The sequence below is a fragment of the Echinops telfairi genome, unplaced genomic scaffold (assembly GCF_000313985.2).
Source record: "Echinops telfairi isolate 266 unplaced genomic scaffold, ASM31398v2 ScPeMD7_443;HRSCAF=831, whole genome shotgun sequence".
Classification (NCBI taxonomy): domain Eukaryota; kingdom Metazoa; phylum Chordata; class Mammalia; order Afrosoricida; family Tenrecidae; genus Echinops; species Echinops telfairi.
The window spans coordinates 70,242,622-70,266,530 of NW_022104341.1; the positions used below are offsets into that span (position 1 = coordinate 70,242,622).

The 23,909-nt window shown below is 44.1% G+C and overlaps 1 protein-coding gene across 2 annotated transcripts in view; it reads left to right on the forward strand.

Moving 5' to 3' along the window:
* The first annotated feature begins 7,255 nt into the window (after positions 1-7,255).
* FYB2 (FYN binding protein 2) overlaps positions 7,256-23,909 on the forward strand; it is a 130,679-nt gene continuing 114,025 nt past the window's right edge. For both annotated transcript variants that reach the window (XM_045291723.1, XM_045291725.1), the window contains exon 1: positions 7,256-7,298. In XM_045291723.1, coding sequence (XP_045147658.1) covers positions 7,290-7,298 — 9 coding nt within the window. In that variant the 5' untranslated portion in view covers positions 7,256-7,289. The remainder of the gene's footprint in view (positions 7,299-23,909) is intronic.

The following is a 23,909-nucleotide window of genomic DNA, read 5'->3' on the forward strand; positions in this document are numbered from 1 at the left end:
TTGCTGGGTTGTATTGTTCAATTTCCATTTGTTTTAGGTATCACCAAACCCCTTTGCACAGTGGTTGTATGGATACACAGGACCACCAGCAGTGAAAGAGTTCCCAACATTTGTTGCTTTATGTTTTTTTAATTGGGCTATCTTTGTGGGTGTTAAGTGGTATCTCGTCGTTGTTTTGATTTGCATTTCCCGGATGGCTAATGATCGGGGAACATTTTCTCATCTGTTTATTGGCCATTTGGATTTCCTTCTTTGTGAATCTTCTGTTCAAGTCTTTGGCCTACCTCCTCAGTGGGCTATTTGTTTTTCTCTTGTTAGAAACTTCCAAGATTCTGTAGATTTTAGTAACGAGCCCTATCTCTGATATGTCATTACTAAATATCTTTTCCTAGTCTCTGGGCTCTCTAATTATTCTTTTGAAGAAGTCTTTTGATGTGCACAAGTGTTTTATCTTTAGTAGGCCCTGCTCATCTATTTTATCTTCCTCTGAGTGTGTATCCTTCATTATTTCTGATTGCCTATGGATTACCTGTGCTAAATTTTCTCGTTGATGATTCTGAGAGTTTGGGGGTTTTAGTTTGAGGTCCATGATCCACCTTGAATTTGTTCTTGTGTATAGAGTGAGGCAAGGGTCCTACTTCATTCTTTTACAGTCTGATATCCAGTTTTCCATCACCATTTGTTGAAAAGGACGTCTGCTTCATTTGGTATTTTGGGGACCTTTCTCAAAGATCAGTTGTCTGTATGCTGCTGTTTTTATTTCTGGATTTTCTGTTCTTATCCATTGGTCCAAGTATCTATCATTATACCAGTACCACACTGTTTTGACAGCTGTGGCTGTTTAATACGTTTTAAAGTCAGGTAGTGCAAGCCCACCCACTTTGTTCATCTTGAGGAGTTCTTTGCCAATTCTGGGCTTTTTCCCTTTCCATATGAAGTTGGTCAGTTTTTCTATTTCTTTGAAAAATGATGCTGAAATTTGTATTAATCCAATTTTCATTGAATTAATAAAGTGTCTTGGGCAGGAGTGACATCTTTACATTATTGAATCTTCCGATCCATGAGTATGGGTTATTCTTCCACTTGTGAAGGTTCTTTTTTGGTTTCTTGTAATAATGTTCTGTAGTTTTTCTCATACAGATCTTTTGGGTTTTTTGGTTAGGCGTATCCCTAGATATTTCAATACATGTTTGGCTATTGTAAAAGGAACTTCCTTCTTGATTTCTTCTTTTCTGTAATCTCATCAGTGGTATATAGCAATCGAATTGGCTTCTGCTTATTGATCTTATATTCTACCACTCTACTACATTCCTCTATCATTTCCAGCAATCCTACTGTGGTGCCTTGGGGATTCTCAATATAAAGTCATATCATCGGCAAATAATGATAATTTCACTTCTTCTGTGCCCAATCATACACATTTGATAGCCTTTTGTTGCCTTATATTATTAGCTAGGATCTCCAAGGTAACACTGGATAGAAATGGGGACAAGGGGCATCCTTGTTCGATCCCCTTTTTCAGTGGGAATGTTTTCATCTTTTCTCCATTATATTGTAATGCTGACTATTAGTTTTTCATATACAGCTTTTATTATATTGAGATAATTTCCTTCTAATCCTATATTAAGTATCTTAATTAAGAATGGGTGTTGAATGTTGTCAAATGTTTTTTAATTATCATATGAAATTTTTCTGTGTTTTCTTGTTGTCATTGTTGGGTGTTTTGGGTGATTTTCTTTATATTTAATGGAGGAAAGGTAAATCCATAGCGACAGTCACTAGATAGTTCCTTAGGGTTCTGGCAGGGTTATGGAACTGGGGGGGGTGGTGGTAATAGGGAGTTAATAACAATTGGTACAAGAATCAATAAAATGTTCTAAATTTTATTGTGATAACTACACAACACTTTTTATTATATTTAAACCATTGAATTGCATGGTACTTGAATTAGATACAAACAAAACTGTTTTTAAAAGAATCCATGAGTACATGGATCTGAATAACTCAATGACCGAATGGATAGATAGATAGATAGATAGATAGATAGATAGATAGATAGATAGATAGATAGATAGATAAAGGAATCAACAGTACAGAAAGGGGGAAAGTCAAGCTGCCCTGAATGCATTGACCAAAGTCAAGATTCAGGAATTGAGACCTTTCAACAAACTCATTCATTGCTGGAAGCTCTTACTCACCTATGGAAGAAATTTGAAAGACAGCTAACTGGACAATTGACTGTAAGAGATCTGTATTTGTAACCATTCCAAAGAAAGATGACCCAACAGAAATCAGAAACCATCAAACATTATCATTAGTATTACATGCAAGTAATTTTTTTCTATAGATAATTTTTGAATGGCTGCAGCAGTTTATGGCTGCAGTACCCACAGGGAGAAATTCAAGCCAGCTTTAGAAATGGACAGGGAGCCACAGTGATCATTCCTGAAACTAGATGAATCTTGGCTGAAAGAAAAATAACCAGAAAGATGTTTACTTCAGTGTGTGTTGACGATGCAGAGACGTTCAACTTGTGAATCAACAAACTGGGCAGCATTGGGAAGAATGGGGACTTTCCTATCACAGCAGACTTCATTGTGCTCATGAGGAGTCTGTGCATGCACCCAAGAGAGAGTCACCAAACGAAAAATGGAATATCGCATGGAATAGTAGACTTGTGTTCTTTCCCCATACATATTTTATCTACATGCTGAACAAATACTCTGAGAATCTGGACTATATGAAAAAGAACACGACATCTGGATTGGAGAAAGATTCCTTAGAAATATTTGATATAGAGGTGGCACAATCTTGTCTGTTGAATGGAAGATGACTTGCACTTAGCGATAGAAATTAAAGGCTCTGGTTTTCAGTATGGATTACGTTTCAGTGCAAAGAAAATGAAATCCCTCACAACAGGACCAATAAACACTATTAAGATTAACAGATAAAACACTGAGGTTGTCAAGGATTTCATTTCCCTTGGACTCCTAATCAACACCCAGGGAAGCAGAGTGAAGAAATCCATTGACATTAACTCGGTAAATGTGGTGCATTTAAATTGCTTAAAAACAAAGATGTCACTTTGAGAACTAAACTGGCCTGACACCACAGTGGCACTGTCGATCACTGGATAGGAGTGTATGAAAGCTGGACAATGAAGATCTAAAAAGAACTGATGCCTTTGAAATAAGGAATATTGGACTTACCATGGATTGCTAGGACTTGGCATCAGGATTGGAGGAAGGCTTATTATCAACCTGCAGTATGCAGATGACACAACCTTGCTTACTGAAAATCAGGAGGACGTGAAACATTTGCTGAACATCATGGACTGCAGCCTTTACTATGGATTGCAGAGCAATGTAAAGAAAATCAAACTCCTCACAACTGGATTAATAGTAGACAACATCATGATAAATGGAGAAAAGATTGTCAAGGATTTTGTGTTGTTTGGATCTACAATCAATGCTCATGGCAGCAATGACCAAGAGATCAAATGATACATTACACTAGGCAAATCTGCGACACAAAACCTCTTTACGGTGTTGAAGACCAAGGGTGCCACATTGAAGACTAATGTGTGCCTGACTCATGCCACAGTATTTTCAATGGCTTCCTACACAGGTGAAAGTTGGACATTGGATGAGGAAGACTAGAGAAGAACTGAGGCATTTGAATTATGAGGCTGGTGAAGAATATCAAAAGTACACTGCCCTACCAGAAGAACAAACAAATCTGTCTTGGAAGAAGTAGTCAGAATGCTCCTGGAAGTGAGGATGGTGAGACTTCATCTCATATACTTCGGACATATTATCAGGAGAGGCCAGTCTCTGAAAAAGAACGTCATACTTCATAAAGTGGAGGGGTAGTGAAATAGAAGAAGTGGCTGTTCTTTAATGCCTGATACCTGAACCCTTCGACACCTCGTGATCACACAGGCTGCTGTGCTTCTTCCATGTGGGTTTTGTTGCTTCTCAGCTAGATGGCCGCTTGTTTATCTTCAAGCCTTTAAGACCCCAGACACTATATCTTTTGATAGCTGGGTACCATCAGCTTTCGTCATCACATTTGCCTATGCACCCACCAGTCATCAAAGAACAAAAAATCATATCATTGTGAATGAGGAGGAGTGTGGAGTGGGGCCCCAAAGCCCATCTGTAGGCAACTGTACATACCCTTATGGAAGGATCATGGGGAGGAGACAAGCCAGTCAGGGTGCAATGTAGCAACAATGAAGCATACAACTTTTCTCTAGTTCCTAAATGCTTCCTCTCCGCCCACTATCATGATCCCAATTCTACCTTACAAATCTGGCTAGACCAGAGGATGTACACTGGTACAGACAGGAACTGGAAAGACAGGGAATCCAGGACAGATGATCCCTTCAGGACCAGTGGTGAGAGTGGCGATGCTGGGAGGGTAGGGAGAGGGTGTGTGGGGGGGGAGGGGGGATCGATTACAAGGGTCTACATATAACTTCCTCCCTGGGGGCGGACAACAGAAACGTGGGTGAAGGGAGACGGCGGACAGTGTAAGATATGACAAAATTAAAATTTATAAAGTATCAAGAGCTCATGAGGGAGTGTGGAGCAGGGAGGGAGGGGAAAATGAGGAGCTGATGCCAGGGGCCTAAGTGGAGAGCAAATGTTTTGAGAATGATGAGGGTAACGAATGTACAAATGTGCTTTACACAATTGATGTATGTATCGATTGTGAAAAGATTTGTATGAGCCCCCAATAAAAAGATTTAAATAAATAAATATTTTTTTAAAAAAGAAAAAGTGGCTGAACGACATGGATTGTCAGTGTCCCCCTGGCTGCAACAAGAGGCTCAAACATAACCGTTGAGAGGGTGGCGCAGTTCTGGGCAGTGTTTTCTTCTGTTGTACATGGAGTTGCTATTAGGTGGAACCTACTCCGTGGCACCAAAGAACGCCAACAACATCCCAAGACCTCCCACTGTAACTTGTCCTGAATCAAAGCAAAAAGTACAGGTCTTCGTCCCTGGCCAAGAGACCCACATCCAGAGTTATGAGTAGGTACCATTGAATCGGTTCTGACCCATAGCGACCCTGTGCACAACAGAACAAAGCACGGCCCGGTCCCTGCGCCATCCTCACCATTGTCGCAGCCACTGTGTCAATCCATGTCCTTGAGGGGCTTCCTCTTCTTCGCTGCCCCTCTGCTTTGCTAAGCACGATGGCCTTCTCCAGGGAGTTATGAGAGTGAGCCTTTGCACATCCCCACCAGGGGGAGCCCTAGGATTGAAGAGAAAGGGATGTTTTTTTTTTTCACACTGTTAGCGGGGAGCACTTCAAATTCTTGTGCGAGTTTCTCTAGGGAATAATTCGTCCATCACATTATTTATTTTACAAATGCGCACAAGACATGTGTTAGTTAGTCTGAGGAAGTATCGGTATGCAGAAAGACAGTTACAGAGGGCCACTGGCCTGTGCCTCCTCTTAGAGGAGGGGCCTCCAATAGGCTTATGTTGATATCCTACAAGTCACGATAGTAATGTAGTGAAATGTGAGGATCGTTTTTAAAATGAAATAGCCTATCATGGCACCTGCTCAAATAGACATGGTCAATCTGACCACACCAACTAAGAGTGACGACTGCTTTGAGGACATTTTATTTTTGTCTACGTACCTGTGCATGTGTGCTGAGTCAGGACAGGAAGCGTATGCTATGAATTTATCGTTTCAAACACACCAACCCACAAAGCTTATTTGAAATCCAACTTTTCAGACTCTACACCAGATGCCCATCTCTCATTTGTCCGTTTATAGTATTGTGGGGGTTTGGGTCTTGCTGTGATGCAGGAAGCTATGGGACCGGTGTTTCAAATGGAAGCAGAGTCAGTCCTGGTGGGCAGGGTTCAGCAGTGCTTTGAGACTAAGCAAACTAAGGAGAATGGCCTATGAACCTTACTTGCAAAAATGAGCCAATGAAAACCTTGATGATCATAACAGGATAGTACAGGAAGCTGAGAAGCCTAGGCTGAAAGGGAGCAGCAGTGTGTTCAAGCAAGCCTGGGGCTGAAGCTAGCAGGGCCAGGGTCCTTTCCTTCTTTCTGCTCCTTGTGCTGCATGAGTCGAAGTTTACTCAAGGCAAGGAGTAACAGCAGTCAGTACTGATGCAGTGTCTGCATTGGTGCCTAAAGCCAGTGCTTTGAACAGGTTCCCCAAGCGGCCCTGATAACCAATGGTGTTTGGGGACCATTTGAGAAAGAAAAGGGCACAAGGTTGGGGGTGGCGCTTCCTCACCTTCAACAGAGTAGGCCCTTTACTCCACTAGCTTAGTGCTGACTCCACTTGCACTGACAGCCCAGGAGGGGCCACCTGCCCAGCCCTCCGGAACCCCTGCCCCCACCCCCAGAGCAGTTGTGGGTCCCCCAAGGCTTGGGAACTGAGGTTTGGACTCCCAGCACCAGTTCTGTCAGAAAAACGAACAACATATAGACAAACCACTTTGGCATCAGTCTGTCTTAGGGTTTAAATCCTGATTTTTCGACTGACCATGTTTGTGTTCTTGGGCAGGTGACTTGCTTGACCTCTCTGAGCTCTGATCTCCTAGCCTCTTCAACGGGAATCGTAGCACTCCAGTACAAACATTGTATCCAACATGCTGGAGAGAGCCGGGTGAAAAAACAGATCGTCCATTATTTGAGCTGCCTTTCCGGTCTCCGCAAAAGGCCTTGAAGAAATCAGGCCCGCTCGTCTTTGTGTGCGTGCCTACGAGCAAGTGCTTTGCAAAGAGAAGTAGCCAACTGCACCGGGGGAGTTGGCGGGAGGTTGTTATGAACGGAGATGACGTTGTCCAGCCTGGGCACTATGTATCAACCACTGGATAAGCAGTCGTTACTCCGGGGCGCTCCCCCGTGCCTTGGGCACAAAGTGATCAACTCCCTAAAGAGTTGCTAGCAGACCCCGCTTGTGGGTTAGCAGAAGCAGCACAGTGGAGCCATGGCCGAGAAGGGTTTGGGTCGGGGGTCTTTTCGGAGAGGGGCTACCTTGGGTCCCCACAAGCGATCCTTCCGGAGCAGGTCTGGCAGCGGCATGGGGGCCCGCCGGGGCTCAGCCAGCCAGAAAACCCCAGCCCGGGGCGAGGGAGGAGCCGCCGAGCAGGTGGGGTGGGTGCGGAGCCCGGGCGTAGGTGTGTCTGCAGCCGGGCCAGGTGACCGCTCCCTGGCTCCCAGAGGGCGAGCCAAGCGGGCGCTAAGCCACAGGATCCTGCTCTGGGAAGCCGGCTTCGTCTACCAGGCTCTGCCTCGGAGGAAAATCATGGAAGTGGTAAGGCGCTCTGGGGGCTTTCTGTGTGTCTTTGGCGTCGGACTCTTCCGACAGAGCGTCTCGGAGAAGGGGTCCGAAGCCATCCCGCCTGCCTCCGGGGAGAGACATGCTCACGCCGGTGGGGTGGTGTTCCTGCTGGGCCCTTGGCATTGGCCTTGCTCCCAGGCTGGTGGGCGTGAAGGAGGGTGTGCGCTGTGTCCTGTGAGGGGACAAGCAGCTCTGAGAAATGTCAGAAAGGGGTGGGGGTGAGAGAGAAGTGGGTGCTGCTCTCAGCTCAGGAGCCGGGTTTCTAACCTATCCCCAGAGACTCTGAAGCACCTGTTGGCATCTGTCTGTGTGTACTTGTCCTCCTGGGCCCTTGTCATCGGTGTCATCGGTGACCATGTGTGGGGCTCCTGGGCAGACCTGTGCCCGCCCCCACCCCCACCCCCGCCCTTCACCCCCGGCCCAGCGCAGGGAAAGCTAAGGAGGTGTGCAGTTTCTTTTGCTCTGCGTCCTTGACTTTCGACTTGGGCTCTTGCTCCTTAGGAGCTGGGGCTCTGGGGCCAGTGTGCCCCCACGTGGTGAGCCCAGGTTTTCCAGGTGCATCAGAAGATTGCTACCAGAGCGCCTCGCTTGGGGGATTATTGAGAGCTGGTTGCCAGAACAGCTAGGAAAAGTGGGGAAGTACCTTAGCGCCAACGGGGTGGGCTTTCTTTCCTTGGAAGGCAGACTTCTTTGTGCACAGCTGGGGAATTCCTCTGCCCGGCTGACTACGTCTTCCTTTTGCCTTCCCCGACTCCCCACTGCTCACTTCTTCCCACAGGAATAAATCCGTTTCTTTCCCAGAATGGGGCGGATCCTGCTTCCATAGCTCCTTCAGTCTGTGTCTTGAGTCACGCTGTTTCCTCCAGCGGAGGATGAGCCTGCCTTGGCCACAGGTTGGCCTCTAAATCGGGGCAGAAGCCCCACTGTAGCAGTCTCGGCCAGAGAAAGCACCACCCCCCCCACCCTTGTCCCAGATAGAGCCGCTGGTGGCACAAGCAGATGGCTATTGGCTGTTAGCCCAAAGGTTAGTGGTTAGAACCACCTCAGCCTCTCTGTGGAAGGCAAGCCCGGCAAACCATAAAGATTACAGCCAAGAAAACGCTCGCTCTGGGGCCTGTTCTACTCTGTAACTCACACGGGTCACACGGGTGAGTCGGAAGCCAGTTCACAGCAATGGGTTTGTCCTAGATCAACACTCTCCCTGTGACAGATGGCGACAGTCCCGGGAAAGGGCACGCTTGTATTGCTTCTCTCTCCCATCCTCCCCCCACCACACAGTACCTTTTGAGAAACTCTGCCTTCTCCTAAGGTGGCCATACGGCAGGCTGAGTAGATGTTGTGTGGTTATAAGAAAGGGGGATGAGCTTTTATTTGGGCCTCTCTTCTTGTGTCCACAAAACATTGTAAGGTTGATGTCATTGGCCCCATTTTTTAAAGGTCAGAATGGTGTCACAGAGCTGGCAAGTCACAGAGCTGGGGCTGAGGTTTGTCAGTGACAGATATGTGACTATTAACTCTCAGTCAGGCACAACTAACAGTGGTCGGAGCAGAAAAACAGGTGAAACACGAGGCAATTTAGAGACTACTGCACAAAAGTTATGCTAGTTTCTAACCTTTTAAAAACTATTTTATTGGGGTCTCTTACAGCTCTTATCACAATCCATACATATATCCATTGTGTCAAGCACATCTGTACATATGTTGCCATCATCCTTTTCACAATATTTTCTTTCTATTTGAGCCCTTGGGATCAGCTCCTCATTTTTTCCCTCCCTCCCCTATGAACCCCTGATAATTAATTTTTTCATGTCTTATACCAACCACTATTCCCCTTCACCCATTTTTCTGTTGTCCATCCCCCTGAGAGGGAGCCATACATTGATCATTGTGATCACGCCCCCTTTTCTCCCCCCTTTCCCTTACCTTCACCCTCCTAGTGTTGCTACTCTCCTTATTGGTCCTGAGGAGTTTACCTCTGCTGGATTCCCTGTGTTTTGAGCTCTTAACTGTACCTGTGTACATGTTCTGGTCTAGCCAGATTTGTAAGGAAGAATTGGGGTCATGAAGGTGTGGGGAGGGGCAGGGAGGGAGCATTAAAGACCTAGAGGAAAGTTGTATGTTTTGTCTCTGCCTTGTGGCCCTTCGGACAGATTTCCAATTGGTTACTGAATAGCTTTGGGTCTGCACTCTGCCCTCCCCCCAGCTAGTAACCTTTTTAAGGGCTAAGTTAGTTGATTAAGCAACTCTTCCTGCTCAAAGCATGGGAGGGAGAGATCGAAAGGGAAATGTGGGTGAATTCTAACTGTAAAGGGTGGAGTTGGTTTACTTTCTTTTCTTAAAAACAAAACATTACTTGATTCAGAATGCATTTCTTGGACACCTGCTTTGAACCACCAGGTGCTGTTTTAGGGCCTGCACATGCAGCGTTGAATCAACCAAATAAAAAAAACGTTGGAGGAGTGGAGGACCAGCTAGCTATCTTTCTGTTTATCCCTCTATCTCATAGCACCCCACCCTCTCTCTGCAGAAATACAAGGTTCCAGCAAAATTATTACGATAGAGATCCTGTCCATACGTGCTTATTCCAAGGAAAAGGCCTTTAGACGTATCTCTGTGATCCGTGGGTGGCTGCAGACAAATCCCCTCGGGCACATTCTTGTCATAGTCTCTAGGCGCCTTCCCCCAAAAAGGCCAATCAAAGCAGTGCTTTCCAAGGAGACCCGCTCGGCCAGTTATAGCCCAAGTAGAAAAGTCAACTCAAAAGGTGACGGCAAACGGCTTTTTCTTTTTTTTGGAATGCTAAAGGGTAATCTTGATAGGTTTTCTCAAGGACACGGGACAATGATGGGGCTTATCGGGAAGAAGTTTTAAGAAAATTAAAAACAGCATCGGTGAGAGTAAGGCTGGGGAAGTTGTGCCGAGGAACTTTTTGTCCATCTTAACAATGTATATCCTCATTTTTTTATGAGCATAGCAATATCTGTCTGATGAGACTTTGCTTGGGTTATTTTATCCCACCCACCCTACAGCCTGAACACTGCTCTGTCCTGTGCCGTGGTCATAATTGTTGTTTTACTTGAACCCTAAGTTGCAGCACCTGTATCAATCCAGTTTGTCCAGGCTCTTTCTCTGGTCTCTTTCCAAAACGCATTGGCACATGGCCGCTACAATGGCCTCAGACAGCAACGATTACGAGAACGGTGCAGGTCCAGGTCCAGGCAACTTTCATTCTGCTGGGCTTGGGACCACTATGGGGCAGAAGTGCCTTGTTGGCACCTAACATACGGGTCAATCAGTGCCATCTATGAAGAGGTGTAAGGAAAGGCTATTATTTTAAGGGCCTATTTCAAGGAAGCCATTGATACAAGTTAACATCAGGAGGCTGCAAAGAGATGAAGGAATTGTCCATGTGGGTTTTTCAGGAAGGAACATTCTACAAAGAGAGAATAGCAAATGCAAAAGCACTGAGTCTGAAGCGTGTCTGGTGAGGTGGAGCAGCAAAGGGTCCAGATGACTGGAACCCAGCAAGCAAGGGGTGGGGCCAGCAGAGGCCTTAACATCAGCTCTTTCAGGGCCCTGGAGGCCACTGTAAGAATTGCAGATTTCTCCTGAGTGAGATGGAGAGCCCTCTGGAAGTATGGGCTAAGGGTTTACCTTCCACATTAAATAGATCACCTGGCTAAGGTATTGCAAGTAGATGATGGGGTGGGGGGTGGGGGGATAAGAGTGGAAGCTGGGTAATCAGTTAGAAATGATTGCAACAATCCAGTGAGAGAGGACGGTGGCTGCCAGTCAGATTCTGAGTCTATAAAATATTTTAGAATATTTAGTAGAAAGTAGAGTAAGAAATATTTACTGATGGATTCGATTCGTCTTAAAACATGGAAAAGAAAGAGGAATCATTGATGACTTCAAAGGTTCAGGCCTGAGAAACTGGAGAAATAGAGTTGACTTTTAGTGAGATGATTTAAAAGTTAAAATAGAACAGGTTTAGAAGGAGATCGGGGCCCTGTTTTAGACATAAGAAGACAGAAGAATCAAGTAGACAATTGGACATTGGGGTTTCAAGTTCAAAAAAGAGGCACAGCTGAAATTAGAATCAGACTAATATATCTACATTCTCTAGGTTAGTGCTAGGCGCAGAGTAGGCATTTACTACACCAGGAAACAGCTTTCAGCAGAGATGCCAAAGTAAGACTGCCTAGAAGACACACTGCTGGTGATCTTCTCCCCAAATCAGCCAGTGAAAGCCCTGTGAATCACATTGACTCAATAGGCAACCCATCATGGGGATGGCACTGAACAGGGAAGTCGCTCCCAAGAAACTACCACCGCCAAGTGGGTGAGATAAAAGGAAGAACTTCATTATGCCAAAACGTGGCTTAGTGGATATGTGTCCAGAGACTGAGCCCCACACCTGGGGTCTTGACTCTTTATAGGGCAGGGATTGCTCACTGGGGCTGTTAGCCGCTGGTGGAAGCTGGGAGGGTGGGGTGGTTAAAGGTATTGCCCCAGGGAGACTTTTCACTTCCTTAGTTTTCTTTGTTTCTGGAGCAGCTCATTGTGCCTGCCTCAATTCCACTCTGCACGGGGTCACCAGGAGTTGGGACTACAATGACAGCCACCTTCCCACTGCATCAGTTGTTCACTTCTTCCCACCCTCCACCTACATCTCTCTACTGAAGATATGATTCTATCAGGCAAATCTGATACACCACCCGCTGCTAAATCCCTTCCAATGGTTCCTGAGTGTCTGGCGGGTAGAGGCTAAGCCCTTTAAGCCTAGCTCAAGTTTAAGGCACCCTGGTATCTGCCTGGTACCTCTGCTCCCTGTCTTCTTATGTTAACCATGTACTCCCACCTGCTTTCTCTGAATGCACTCTTTTCTCACCAAGATGCCTATATCCCTCCATTCAAGACTTAGCTTGGACACCACCTCCTTCTGGAAGTCTACCCCAGTCCCTCAATCACAGTTGGTCTTTTCTGGCCTTGCAAGTCTCCCGCATTGTGAACAGGCACATGAGATTCCAGAGGGCAAGGACAAGGTCTTTCTCACATCGGCAGTAATGTCTGGTATTTAAAACCACAGACAGTGAAGCTGCCTGCCTGGTTCACAGTTCTGACTCGACCATTTCCTAGTTTTTTGCCTTCAGGCAAGTCAGTTCATCTCTACAGACCCCCAATTCCCTGATTTGTAAAGAGGAGACAGTGATATCTCTACCTTTTCCCTGTCTACTGAAGTTTAAATAAGTTAATACCTATAAAGAGCTTAATGAGCTCAAGGGGATTTTGTTCTACAAAGTAAACTAAGAGGAATTAACAAAACTATGTGGGTCTTATCAAGTAATTAGGAGACTGTAAACCGTTCGTGCACTGCCCTTCCCCCATCCTCATGGGAGTGCTTTCTCCCATCCACATGGGAGTGCTTTCTCCCACGTTGCTCTTCTCTTTTCTCCCGAAGGTACAGCTGTGCTTGGCAATTCAGAGAAGTGTGTTTATTGCCATCAGGAACTGGAAACACACAGACATTATCTTGGGAGCTACCATCAATATTATTTGTTCACTGACTTCCTGAACTTGATTTTTCATGTCTGTGAAATGAGAAATCTTAAACCTCTGAGGTGGTTGCTAAAGACTAATCAAAATGCTTCAGTATAGCTTGTTAGGTCTGTTCAAGGTAGAGGAGTTACAAATGCTGTGTTTCAGAAATAATAATTAAGCAATTTTGTATCATAATCCTGAAAAAATTAGAGGTAAAATTTTAATACTCTTTACTATCTTTATTACTGGGTCAGGAGGCAGTTGTGCAAACAGAACAAGGGAATACAGCAAGGTTTACAATCAGGAAAGATGCAGGTTAGGGTTGTATTCTCTCTCCACACTTATTCAATCTGCATGCCGAGCAAATCATCAGAGAAGCTGGAGTATAGGAAAAAGTATGTGGCACCAGATTGGAGGAAGGCTTATTAACAACCTGTGATATGCAGATGACACAACCTTGCTTGCTGAAAGTAAAGGGAACTTGAAGCACTTGCTGATGAAGATCAAAGATTATAGTATGGATTTTGAGTCAGTGTAAAGACCACCAAAATCTTCACCACTGGACCAATTTGTAACATCATGAGAAATAGAGAAAAGGCTGAAGTTGTTAAGGATTTTTTCTTACTGGGATCCACAATCAACGCTCTTGGAAGCAGCAGTCAAGAGATAAAAAGACCCATTGCATTGGGTAAATCTGCTGCACAAGACCTCATTTGAGTATTGAAAAGCAAGGATGTTACTTTGAGGACTAAGGTGTGCCTGACCCAAGCCATGGTGTTCTCCATTGCCTCATGCATGTGGAAGTTGAACATTGAATAAGGAAGCCCACAGACGAAGAGATGCATTTGAATTATGGTGTTGGTGAAGAGTACTGAAAGTACCATGGATTGCTGAAAGGACAAATAAATCTTTCTTGGCAGAAGTAGAACCAGAGTGCTCCTTTGCGGCAAGGATGGCGAGACTTCGTATTTTGGGACATGTTGTCCGGAGAAACCATTCCCTAGAGAAAGCCATCGTGCTTGATAAAGTGGAGGGGCAATGAAACCAAAGAAGGCCCTGGCAAAGTGAAGTGACAGTACAGCTGCTTCAGTTGCTTGAGGCATAGGAACAATTATGAAGAAGGTACAGGACTGGCAGTGTTCTGCTCTGTTGTGCATAGGGTCACTGTGAGGTGGAATCAACTCGATGGCACCTAAGAACAACCACAACATCATTATCACTAAGGAGCATAGTGATGATGTGTTGTGCTGCTAAAGGTCAGTTCAAAACCACGAGCCGCTCTTTGGGAGAAAGATGAGGCTTTCTGCTCCCTAAAGAGTTACAACCTTGGAAACCCACAGGGGCAGTTCCACCCTGTTCTACAGAGTCTCTATCTGTTATAATCAACTCGAAGGCCATGACTATCATTACTGTTACCACCATCTCCCCATCTTTATAGGTGGGCTTAATCAGACTTGAAATTCATGTCTACTTGACTCCAGAATCTGCCTTGAATTTCTGGCAGCTCCCACTCAATACACTGCTGGAACCATTGATGAACAATCTTCAGCAATATTTTATTTCCATGTGATATCCATGACATTATTTTTATAATTTCCATATTCTGTGGGATCACTGTTCTTTGGAATTGGTAAAAATGTGGATCTTTTCCTGTTGTGGGCCAAGTTCCTAGCTTCCACATCTCTTGGCATAAACTTGTGAGCGCTTCCAGGGTTTCATCAGCATGTTGAAACAAAACCATAGGAACTTTTATAAAACAACAGTATCAAAATGTGAAGCTATCATCTCTCAACACATCCTCCATTTAGGTCTATACAGAGCTGAAGATGGTGTTTCCACCTCTGTAACCCTTCACCAGAGAACTCTGGGCTCTTTGCATTACACCACGTTCAAAGGGCAGTTTGGACATCCTCATGGGAGTCAAATCATGTCCCTTGTCAATGTTCTTTGAGTTTGGAGAACAGAAAGAAGTCTAAAGGGACAGAATTAGGGCTCGAGAGTGGATAGAGTAAGAATCCCCATTGAAATTCTCCTAGAATGGCCCTCGCTCCCCTCAAATAATAAGGAGGTGCGTTGCTGTGATTGAATAAGATTCCTTGGCACAACTTTCCTGGCCTTTTCTCACCAAAGTAGATTTTTGTTTCCTGAAATCCTCTCCATATTCTATATGGTTTGAAAAACATTTATCAAAATTACCCCTTGGAATCTCAAAAACTAATTGGTAGAGCCTTCTGAAGTAACTGTCTTGAATTTAATTAACCTAGTGCCTCTGCTCAGGAGGCACCATTTTGACTGGACTTTTTTGGGAGACACCCGGTGAGATCAAGTCAAGTATGTAAGTAAGAGGATTTACCTGCAGCCTCCCACTGATCCCAGACGCATGCTTCAACATGTTGTGTTTGGAATGAACTAGAGGCACATGTATGAACCCTAGTAGCAAAACTTCTTGACTTACCTTCATATCCTAGTTGAGAAGGTCACGAAATGCCCTTAGGAGTGAATCTAGAAGTTGAACAGTGTCCCCTAAGTTGGTGTTATTAAATTAAAAGCTAATGCAAACATCCCTTTAGCACTGAAATAAAAGATTTAACCTATGAGTTAAAGATATGTGTCTTTACCCATTGACATTTTAGGGAATAGCTTAGAAAGTATTCAAATAGTGGTGGCTATCTTTTGGACAGCTTATCAGATCCAGTTGTTGTTGCTGCTTTTGTTTTTCCAAGCTGCGATTCAGAGGCACCTGGTTTCCCTGCGTTACATGGAGTAGCTATATTACCACGTTTTCATTTCAGCTGACTCTTCATCCTCAGTAGCACTGTGTTCTGGCTTCATAAGAGAGGGAGCCCTTGCTGACTGTCCTTTAAACCTTCAGTTTTAGAAGTTGAATCTCAATGTCACTGCCTGCTGGCTGACTGTGTGTCCTCAGATAAGTAATTCTCTCGGCCTCCCGATGGGAGTAATGGTAGTGACTCTCCCAGAGTGACTGGGCATCAGTACATACAGAACTGTTAGAATAACTCTCCCCGCTGCTTTGTTAGTAATAACAATAGTAATGAGAATAATGATTATGATCATGAAAAATATATGGGCCAAAGGAGTTCAGTCTACTTGGGAAATGGAAAAGCCCATAGGTAGTCAGAGCAAAACCAGGTAAATGCAGTGATAGAGAAATACACAGGCTGTTAAGGAGTCTAGAAAGCAGAGAAGGGAGAAAAGCTGAACTGGAGAGACAGTAACAGAAGGCTTCAGGCTTAAATCTAGAGTAGGATAGGGGCAGACAAAGCCCAAGAATCACATGGCTGTGCTTGTAAGTGTTTTATCACAGAATGGTTAAAACTGCACTCTGGAATCAAACCATCTTGGAATCATTAAATCCATGTTCCCATCCTAGCTACAAGACTTTGGCTTAATCTTTTTGAGGCTGTCGCCTTAACTATAAAATGGAATTGTTAACATATCGTTTGCCTTCTTTCGGGATTGTTATAAAGGTTAGATGAGATAACTGATGGGAAAATATTTTTTTAATAATAATGCAATCTATAAACATAAGGAAATTATGGGTGGGATGTAATTCATGTACCGTATATGCTAAATAAAGAACTAAGCTAGAAAATTGTGAACCATGCACTTCAATGAGTTTGTTACTTATACCTTACTTTTTGTTTGTTTGTTTTTTAAGTTCTTATTTGGTACAGAACTGATTAGAGGCTTAAGGGGTTCATAATTATGCATTTTTAATTACTAAACTCAACAGTATATATTGATTCAGAGTCTTGTGGGCCATGGAGCTCCACTGGTGAAATGTACATGCTTTAATATGACCATCTACACAATGCGCTCATGTTGACTTTCCCTTCAAGGGGGAATCCAAATACAAAAGTGTCTGCTCGCCCCACAACTTCACAAGGTTCCTTCCAAGGAATAGGGAAAAGCTATTTAAGGGACCTTTCTACCAAATGAATTCCCCAAAACCAAACCCACTTCCACTGAGTCCATTCCAACTCTTAGGGACCCTTTTTAGGGTTTCTGATTTCCTGTAAGTCGTTATGGGAATAGACAGCCTCATCTTTCTCTCACGGAGCAACTAGTAGATTTGAACCATGGTTAGCAGTCCAATATCAAACCCAAAGCATCACTAGGCCTCCTGACTGATGGTGATATCATATTCAAAATAGAAATCTGATGTGGAAAAGCTACAGTTTTCATGCCTCTCTGGTTGATCCTGTTTGGGCAAATATATGTTGAATTTGCAGTGAAGTTAGCTAAGAAAAGTTATACTGACCAAAATTGCCTAAGAAAAATTATACTGACAAAAATTGAGCATATTTTTATATTCTTTAATTCATTTCTCTGCTTTCATTTCACGATCTCTTGCCCACAACTGGACTATTTTGTTTCATCTCGTTTCCTGACTAATTTCTCCTCATCCTCTGGATTGCAGCTTAAACTCCTGGAGAAAACTTCATAAACTACTTCATCTCGTTTTCTGTAATAAACTTGTGTGGTACAAGCAATTATTGGTTCAAATCCACCCAAGGGCAGAAGACTGGCGGTCCGCCTCCATAACTATTACAGCCAAGAGAACCTCGTGGAGTAGCTCTACTCTCCCTCCCGAGTCAGGGGCTGACTCAACAGCAACAACATAGTCCTTGATGGCAAAGGCAGCTTCTGCCCAACAAATTGGTCCTTTGTGCTTCTAGCCTCCCCCAGAATCACATGCAGTTTGCTTGGGGCCATGAGACAGCAATGGCCAATGGACTATGAGCATAGGTGAGAATCCAGGTACTTATGAGTAGGCTCGTCTCCACCCCCCCTCCCTGCCACCACAGGTTAGGATGTCATATGTTGAGATGGTGACATCAATATATCAATATATGGGGGCATCGCCGCTAAGTAAGTTTGTGAGCAGCATACCCCTCGCCCTCATATTAGGTATGTTGCATATGACAGATAAAGAGACCTTTGGGTTAAGGCACTGAAACTTGGCAGTTTCTTGGTTACCATAGTAAATCCTTGCTTATTCTTATCACTATACACCTCAAGATGTTCTTCTAGAACATCTACCATGATGTCACCCCATGATTGACCAGATTATTGTACTGTGGAAGCTATGCTGCCGGTGTTTCAGATACCAGCAGGGTCATGTATAGTGGGAACATTCCAGTGGAGCTTCCATACTACATCAGAAAGGCCTGGCAATCTACTTCCAAAATTCATTCAACAAAAATCTCCTGGATCACACCAGAACATTGTTTAACTCACTCACTTTAGATGCACCATCAGAAGGATTGGATGCTGAAAACATCATGTTTGGTAAAATAAATGACCTGTAAGGTTGAGGGAGATGGACTGGCACAGTAGCCTCCAAAATGGATTCAAATATTCTGGTAATCATGAGGAAAGTGCAGGACCTCGCAATTTTTTTTTCCAATTATACATGAGCTTCCATGAGTCCGTATTGACCCGGTGAAGGTCATCTATCTATCTATCTATCTATCTATCTATCTATCTATCTATCTATCTATCTATCATCTATCTATCTATCTATCTATCTATCTATCTATCTATCTATCCTTAGTTTTCTATCGTTGCTATAACAAATTGGTGCTTTAAAAGCAACCCAGATTGTTCTATTAATATCCTGGAGGTCAAAACTTTCAGAAAATAGGTCCTCAGGTTTGTACCACTAAAGGAGAAACCATCTCCATGCCATTTCTGGCTTGTAGATACCACCTGTATTCCTTGGCTCATGACCTCTTCCACTATCTTCAAAGCCAGTAGTACATTGTGTTCTCACTGGTCTCTGCTTCTATCCTACATCTTTTCTCTGACTCGGATCCCCCTGCTTTCTTCTTATAAGGGCCATCCAGATAATTTCCACCTCTCAAGTTTCTTAGTCAAATCTACATAGCCTTTTTAGCACACCAAGTAAGAGATGCACAGATGCTGCATACTTGACCCTGGACATCTTTTGTGTTTCAGGGGATACATTATTGAGCCCACCAGAGTCTTAGTCGATCCTGACCATTACCTACCCCAAAGTGTTTTTGTTTTGTTTTAAAAGCATGCATTTCATCACAGTTATAAGGAGACCTGGTGGTGCCTTTGGCTAAGTTTTTGGATTCTAACTCAAAGACTGGCAGTTCCATCTTGTGACTCCATGGGAGAAAGATCTGACATTCTGCTCCCATAAAGATTACAATCAAGAAAACCTCACAGAGAACGTCAGTTCGGTCATCTGGGGTCACTATGCATTGAAGTGGACTTGATGGCACCAACAACATCATAGTTGTAAAAAAACGTGTCTAATATCTAGTTACTATTTCCCACTCCAGTCTGTAAATTCCATTAGAAAGAGCGATGTCCCTTCTTCCTCACAGTTTTCTCTCCTGATGCCTTAAATGGTCAACTAGTAACAACACAATACATTGGAGTGCTATTTGTAAGGAGCCCTGGTGGCTCTTTGAGTTAAGCATTAGGCTGCTAAGCATACAATTGGCAGTATAAACCCACCAGCACTCTGCCGGAGAAAGGTGAAGCTGTCTCCTGCTGGAACGATTGACCATCCCAGAAACGCTGTACTGGCTTGCTGTTAGTCAGAATCAGCTCCACAACTGCAAGTTAGTTCTATGCATGGCACTTGCTATGAATGTGTCACTTAGTCTTCAAAGCAATCGGACAAGGATAGGTAACATTACAACCCCTATTTTCTGGTGGGGAAACTGAAGCTCAGTGAGTTTAAGTAAAGTCCCCAGGAATAAATGCCTAGTATGGGATGGATCCAGAAGTTGAACCCAAACCTTTCTGATCTCAGAGATCATTCCTTTACTAGATGCTAAGAGCCCAGAGAATAAAACAACAATCAAGGCCTTCCTTACATTGTTCAGGGTTTAATAAGGAAGATGTACAAAAATGATATAATTATAACACAGTGAGATGGATAATTATAATGTAGTATAAACAACAACATTATGTTCAAGTAGCTAAGGGAGCAGAGAGAGAGAATGATTTAACTCTTCTTGGGCAAATCAGAGAAAAGATTCCCAGGGGAGGTAATTTCTAATCTGGGTTTAAAGATGAAAAATAATCATCAAGTAACAGGTATAGAGGAAGGAAAGGCATTCCAGGCTTAGGGAACAGTGGGTCCAAAGGAATGGAAGTCATAAACAGTATGATGTTGGGGGGGCGGTCATAGGCAGTTCTGTATGATTGGATCTTGAAGTAAGAAACAAAGAAGCATGGGCAGGAGGCAATTGTGGGGCTGTGTGCTTCTGTTGAGAACTGGGGACCATATTCTGCACCCGAATGTCAAGTTGAAGAGTGTGAGGGGCAGATGAGAAGGATACAGGAGTTGCTGAAGTAAGTCCGTCTGTTTGCTGCTCTAGGAATGCATGAGCCACTGGGTATATGGTTAGAGACTTGCGCAGTTTCCAAGTTTGAGAGAATCGGTGTAGTGAATCCTGCTTTAAGCCACACACCTCTTCTTTGACAAAACCTCCATGAGATTGATGCATCCATTCAATATATTGGTTTTGTTTGCAAACACCCTTCGGTTAACACTGTTCTAGGCTCTGAACTCGTGAACAAATTGATCCTTCTCATCGTATGTCTAATGCACGGATGAACTGTTGCTTCTATCCAGAAGATCCAGCGGTGTCAGACAGCCATCATTCATCCACATTGAAAGATGGCATCTTGAATCTGTACTACAGTTTATTCTGTTTGAAGTGTTCTCACATTTCTTCGTATTATATATCAGTGAGAACTTTCTAAAGGAGACAGGACAAAGATGTTTATTCATATTTTCCATATCACAAATGAAAGCAAGTGACTTTATACTTTCAGTTGGTTTCCAAGTGCTTTGGCAAATTCCCTCAGTCCGTTTTAAATTATCTGAGAAATAATTCTACGTGGTTGTATGAAATCATGGCTAATGCATTTCCTGATGCATGGTCATTTGCTCAATTTGAATTTACTGGCCATTTGCTGTTTGGCTGGTATCAATTTGGACTCCGGATTCTTAATGCTTAACACAGACACTCAAAACCAAACATTTCCCATTTTTCAGCTAAACAAATAGAGACTCAGAAGGAAGAGACTACTCTCAGATCACCTAATGACTGAGCAGCTAATAAACCTCGAGTGGTGGACTCCAAGGCTATTTTTATGTTTAGCCTTAATGAGTCAAATGTGTGCATATTCTTTGCCAAGACCCAAGGTTTGAACACTTGAAAAATCAGAAACCTACATCACCCTATGCCTAGTTCTTGTGTCCTCTAAGCTGAAACAGAGAGAGGGGTGGAGAGGAGAACAAATTCATAGAGTGAGGGTAGAGATGGAGTAGAACCGAGGGATGTAGTCTTAGCAAAAGTTTCAAGAAAATCGATGGACACTTTATGTCAATGACTGCCAAGAAGTTGTTGCTGGTTGTTGTGGTTGTAGTTGTTGTTGGGTGCCATCGAGTTGGTTCCTAATCACAGAAAACCTATAGACAACAGGACAAACCACTGCCTGGTCCTGCCTGTCTTCAAAATCATGATGTCTGTGCCCACTGTAGCCGTCACTGTATCCATCCATCTCCTTGATGGCCTCCGGTCTACAAAGGGCCATCTCCTGGCCTTCTGTTCTATAAAGCATGCTGTCCTTTTCAAGGGCCTGGCCTCTCAAGATAATATGTCCACAGAATGGGAGACAAAGTCTCCCACTCCCCCGGGAGCTTCCTCTTTACTTACTGGCAGCTAAATCTGCTTACATCATCATTTATTAAGGGCTTTTAAAATTGATTCTTGCCAATGACTAGAAAACAAAAAGCATCCAGTTAAGGTTCTGGGAAGCCCCACTTTCATTCAGCACAGCCTGCCTTAGTCTGCTCTTCGCCATCCTGGCCATGTACCCAAACCTGCTATCTCTCAGCTAAGTAGAACAGACAGACCCAGCAATTCAGGGCTATCTGTGTGGTTGGCTTGACCTTTTTTTTTTTTTCCTTGCTAGATGAAGTGAAGCAGAGCTAGTGGAGGGTGGACTATTCTATACGGGTTGAGCACAGGTGGACCAGAACAGCATGTCTGAAAAATGGGTTCTCTCTTGCTGTCTAGTTTTTGGCATGAGCATGATTGGCTAGGTCAGGGTACAAAGTTCAAAACAGAGCGGGTCATGGGGAGAGGAGGACAACTCCACGGGATGATTTCACAGGATGAGTAGAAACAAGGACTGTGGGGTAGAGTGAAAGTTTCCAAAATCAAAAACAAACCCATGACTCTTTCTGTCCGTGACAGTCCAGAGCTGCTGTCAGGTACCACAATGAGTGAAGTGCCGCCCAGTGCTGCGCCCCCGCAACAGCGTTGTTCGTGTGCGCCCATTGTTTCACCACCTGGCCGTCCATGTCCTTCAGGGCCCTCCTCTTTTTCACTGACCCTCTGTTCAAACAAGCAGGGTGTCTTTTGCCAGGGACTGGTCCCTCCTGATGACATGTTCTAAGCACGACGGACACAGAGGCTCACTCAGCTCACTTCCAAAGGGCATTCTGATGGTCCTTCTGCAAGTCCATGGTGCTTTTCGCATTTTCCCCACACCATCCTGTCGCCATTTTTGCCTGCATCAGGATGGGTGCACATCCGCCTTTCCCTCCCTCTCCTTCTCTCTCGGCCACCTTTCACATGCCTACGAGGGGACTGAAAGTTCTGTCTTGGGCCGGGTATACCTCGGCCCTTCAAGTGACACCTTTGTTCTCTAATACTTAACAAGGTCACTTGCTGCAGATTTGCCCGATGCAGAGAAGAGAGAGATTAAGTACTATAACTACTACTGCAAACGAAAATGCCACCAAGCAGAACTGATATCATCAGGACCATCAGCTCAATTAATTAGGTAAACAGAGCATGTGCTTTCTGCTTTGTCCTTCTCAAAATCATAATGATCATCATTGTCTACCTACTCTGGCTCCTTTGAATCTTTATCCACATAATAACCACCCGCATGGGAATATCATTGTTGTGGACCTTCCAGCTCAGTTGAATATCCCTGGAAATCCTATAGTGGATGGATATATCTCCAATTTATTTTAAAAAAACACAGAGGAAGAGACAACTTAAATATTTTTTTTAAGTTCATAAAGCCAGAACACATAGAGTAAGGATTCTAACTGAAGTCTTTCCAGCCCCCAAAACTCACGTTCTTCACCCTGGTGCTACCCTAACGTAGTGAGTAGACTAGGGGGAAAGGGTAAGGGGTGAAAGTCAGGAACAGAAACAGAGACATAAGCCGTTCAACTGAGGGAAGTACAGGGTTTCTGCAAGCACAGAGGCGGGGGTCACGACCTCTCCCTGCACACCTGATGGCAGGTTTCCCCAGGGAATTGCCACTGAGCTGAGTCAAGCAAAACAGCTCTTTCTCAGGCAATAGAGAGAAGAGCCTCACACGCAAAGGGAAAATGTGTGCAAAGGTAGGGAGGCATTCATTCATTTAGCAAATGTTTATTGTCTATCTCTTCTGGTCTGCGCGTTATGTTAGTAAACCCAATCGGAAGGAAAAGAAGCCTGTCTGTCTGGTAATGAATAAGCCAAAAGGAATAAGACTGGAGAGACCGGAGACAATATTGAGAGATGACGAGAGGAACATAAGCTGTTCGGTTCTGAGGGATGTTTTCTCATGGACGATGTGCTTGCTCGTGTTCAAAACACCACCCAAACCCAAGCCCATCGCCTTTGAGTTGATGCTGATGATCATCGGGATCCCAGGGGTCAGAGAGGAGAGCTGTCTTCCACGCGTTCCAGAAGGTTTTCTTGGCTCTGATCTTTATACAAGCAATGGTCACGCTTCTCTGTGTGTGGCATTGCTCAGTGGGTTCAGCCCACCAACATTTAGGGTGGTAGATGAGAATTAACTGTTGACACTACCAAGTAGATAATACACACTTATCGACTTGTAGAAAAATGGCAAGCTCACTGAACTTTGTTGACCTTTAAAACACCTCCCCTGCTCTAAGTTCCTTACGGACAGAGAACACTATCTCGCTACTACTACCACCACCACCACCACCACCAC